General features: G+C 51.5%; 1 protein-coding gene across 1 annotated transcript; it reads right to left on the reverse strand.

Annotated features, from left to right (window-relative positions):
• Positions 1 to 388: 388 nt before the first annotated feature.
• Positions 389 to 2,582, reverse strand: LOC100383554 (uncharacterized). Its single transcript, NM_001176202.1, has 2 exons — positions 1,347 to 2,582; positions 389 to 711 (listed from the first exon to the last, which is right to left on the reverse strand). Exons 1-2 carry the CDS (start codon positions 2,533 to 2,535, stop codon positions 530 to 532), a joined length of 1,371 nt encoding a protein of 456 aa, NP_001169673.1. The 5' UTR covers positions 2,536 to 2,582; the 3' UTR covers positions 389 to 529.
• Positions 2,583 to 3,199: the final 617 nt, after the last annotated feature.

A 3,199-nucleotide genomic window follows, 5' to 3' on the forward strand; every position in this document is an offset into this window, starting at 1 on the left:
TTTATGCTATTTTTGTAAAAAAAAATAGAACCGCATAATTTATTGATTGCGTCCAACGCGGGAGGTTGGTTGTTGGACCGAGTGTTTGACTGACGCACGTAGGGAAGATTGACCTAGTGCATGGGCGGGGAACACACCTGACAGCCTTACGTGGGGTGGGTGGGTGCGCTGGTGCGGTCCAGCCAGGGTCGGAGGTGGTTGGCCATGGCTTTCTCTAATATTTGAAAGCTCAGGGCTTCTATTATACCTCTCTCTATATATATGGTTTTGCAGGTTTGACTTCAATGCGATCGGTATTGACCGGTTTAGACGAATGGTAGTGTATCTTCATACGGTGAGATGGCAAGAAAGTTTTGCGCTGGCACCAAACTAATAGTGGCATCCTTATATAGAACCAAAATTGAATTCCATGTTGAATTATTAGCTAGCTAGCGAAATGCAACACAAAACAAAATGTTTTCTCATATAGTCTTGGGCCACGGGCTCTGTTCCTAACATGGGTCTAATGTTTCCTAGGGAAGCTGCATATCTATGGTTCTGTATTAGCTTGGTCATCGGAGTCGGAGTCGGAGTCGATAGCTTGGTCATCGGAGTCGGATTCGGTAGCTTGGTCATCGGTAGCCTGCTCGGCTGGCTCCTGATCTATATCTGGGACAGAAAAATCAGATGTGTCCATTTCTTCTTGTTTAATCTCCCGACTCGAGCTCTCACCTGCATCATACATGTAGAGAACCAAAACAATCATCAGTTTATCAGATAGTGGGGTCAACAAGCTACTAGTAATTAGTTCAAGGTGTATATGGTGCATATATAAAATTGTGTCGATCTATTTTAGATCTAACGCTCTCTTTGTTCTATGTTTAAAAAAATATCCTCCACCACCATCTTTCGCTATTTTTATCGTGTTTGGAGAGTGGTTTTGATAAAACTTTCAGAACAATAGGAGACGTTAGATCTATAATGAACTAACACAATTTTATTTTATTTATGCACCTTGCATTGTGCACCGGTGTTAGGTGCCTTGAATTAATGTTGGTGCCAACCAGCAGCAATGCAACGTAAGAACGCCAGTTCTGTTGTTACGTGCATACGGTCGAGATATATGTCGTATATGCACGCTGTGAATTTGGATTGGAGAGTAGCTCTCACTTGGGGTGGTAATTTGACTCGGAATTTGCATGTACAATCTGAACACGACATCTACATGAGTATATAACTGAAGCAGCTAGGTACTGGCAATCGAAGCTTGCAATTGAACAGATACTATAACCCCATTTGCTGATCGATGAATTAATTAGGCAACTCAAGGCAAGCGGATTATCAGTCAGAACAACGAAATCGCGTACCGTCTGGCGCACGACCGTTGACGAAAAGCGTTAGTGGCAGCTCCCAGGCAGCAACGAAGAGGGAGTTCTGGAACATGAGGTCCCCGTGTGTGGAGTCTACCGAGTATCGCAGGTGGTGCAAGACCTGCCTGGCGTATCCGTCCACTGCGAAGAGCGTCCTGCCCTGGAAGAAGTAGAGGGTGTTGGGGTTGTTGGGGTCGATGAAGGCGAGCGAAGGCACCACGCCCCAGGGCAGACCGGCACCGGCGTATATGTAGTGGCTCCAAATGTCGGGGAAGGACACCGTGTACTCGTGTACCCAGCAATGCTGCTGGCCCTCTTGGCTGAAGACGAGCGTGAACATGCGGACCTGGGGTTTTAACGTGGGCTGCTGGTTGGTAGCCATCAGATCATTGGGGAATCCTTGGATCTCGACGTATCGCAGCTTGCCCTGGCTGGGCCTGATCAAGCGTCGCTGGGCTATGATTTCTGGGCGGGGGACGAGCCCGCCGATGCGCATGGAGCTGACCGGGAGCCGGATGAAGCGCAGGTGCAGGTTGTCGTCGGCGGCGAAAGGGTCGCAGACGAGCATGCCGTAGCAGATGTCGATCCACCAGAGAAGGCCACCATGGGCGAGGACGCCGTTGGCACCCCAGGGCTCGTGGCGCTCGGCGGAGGCCAGAGGCCTGGCGGTCCACTGGCCGGTGACGGTGGAGTAGCATAGCAGGGTCTTGTGGCGGGTCTTGCAGGTGGGGTGGAGCTGGGCTACCATGTAATGGCCACCGTGTCGCGGGTCGGCGATGAGGCCAATGCTGTTTCGCAGTATGATGTTGACGCCGAGGTGGGCGGGGACGTCGGGGAGGCGGACGGCGGTGCTGGCCTGGGCGTTGCCGAGGAAGCAGGCGGGGTTCGAGACGCCCTCGGCTCGGGTACCCCCAACCGCAATGAAGAGGAAGCGGTCGGAGCAGGCGGACAGGATGGTGAAGGGGTGGCGGCCTGAATACGAATTCCTGGGCTCCGGTATGATGCGCTCGGGCAGGAACAGGTAGGAGGCGCCGTGCTGCGGGAGCTGGATGTCGAGAAAGAGGTCGGAGGCACCGGGCGCGAGCCTCCGTGCCCGCTCGTTGTTGGCGCCGACGACGACGGGGATGGAGGAGAGTGCCACCCATGGGCGCCACTGGAACGACGACGACGACGACGTCGTCGACATGGCTGAAATGGCGCGGGGCGCGCTCTGCCTGCCTGTCCTGCGGTGGGATTGGAGCCGCGGCTTTAGATGGTGGCGACTGGCGAGACGGCGAGTTGGGAGGAGGAAGGGGACGGGAGAATTATAGGGGAGTGACAGAGGCTTGAGGAGCAAGTCGGTTGCGGGCGTTTCATACCGGCATACCGCTGTGTTCTCCTATAAAGTTCCGCTGCTGCAGCCCCCGGTGGATTTGCGCCACGCGGTTGCACGCGAATCTCAAAGCAATATCCCCAGTACCCTATCATCTTTAATGCATTGAGGCAGATTTGCTACACTAACGGCTAGTTTGGGAACACCATTTTCCCAAGGGATTCCAATTTTCCAAAGAGAAAATGAACTAATTTTCCTTGGAAAAATAAAAATCCATTGAGAAATGTGCTTGTTCGTCAAGTGGGAAATTTTCAGTCAAAAATATGCAGTCATCTAACATACATGCTATTTGTGTTATAACACTGCTGTGTTCACTTCAGATTGATTTTCGTATAATCACATTTTTCTCTTCATTCGGAACGAACAAAAAATTGTTGCAGCTTAGCCCAGGTAGGAAGTAGGAACACAATCATTTAGATGCATCAGATTCTCTTCATTCAGAACGAACAGGACGCTGATAATTTTTGGCCTGGTTGAT

The sequence above is a fragment of the Zea mays genome, chromosome 3 (genome assembly GCF_902167145.1).
Source record: "Zea mays cultivar B73 chromosome 3, Zm-B73-REFERENCE-NAM-5.0, whole genome shotgun sequence".
Classification (NCBI taxonomy): Eukaryota; Viridiplantae; Streptophyta; class Magnoliopsida; order Poales; family Poaceae; genus Zea; species Zea mays.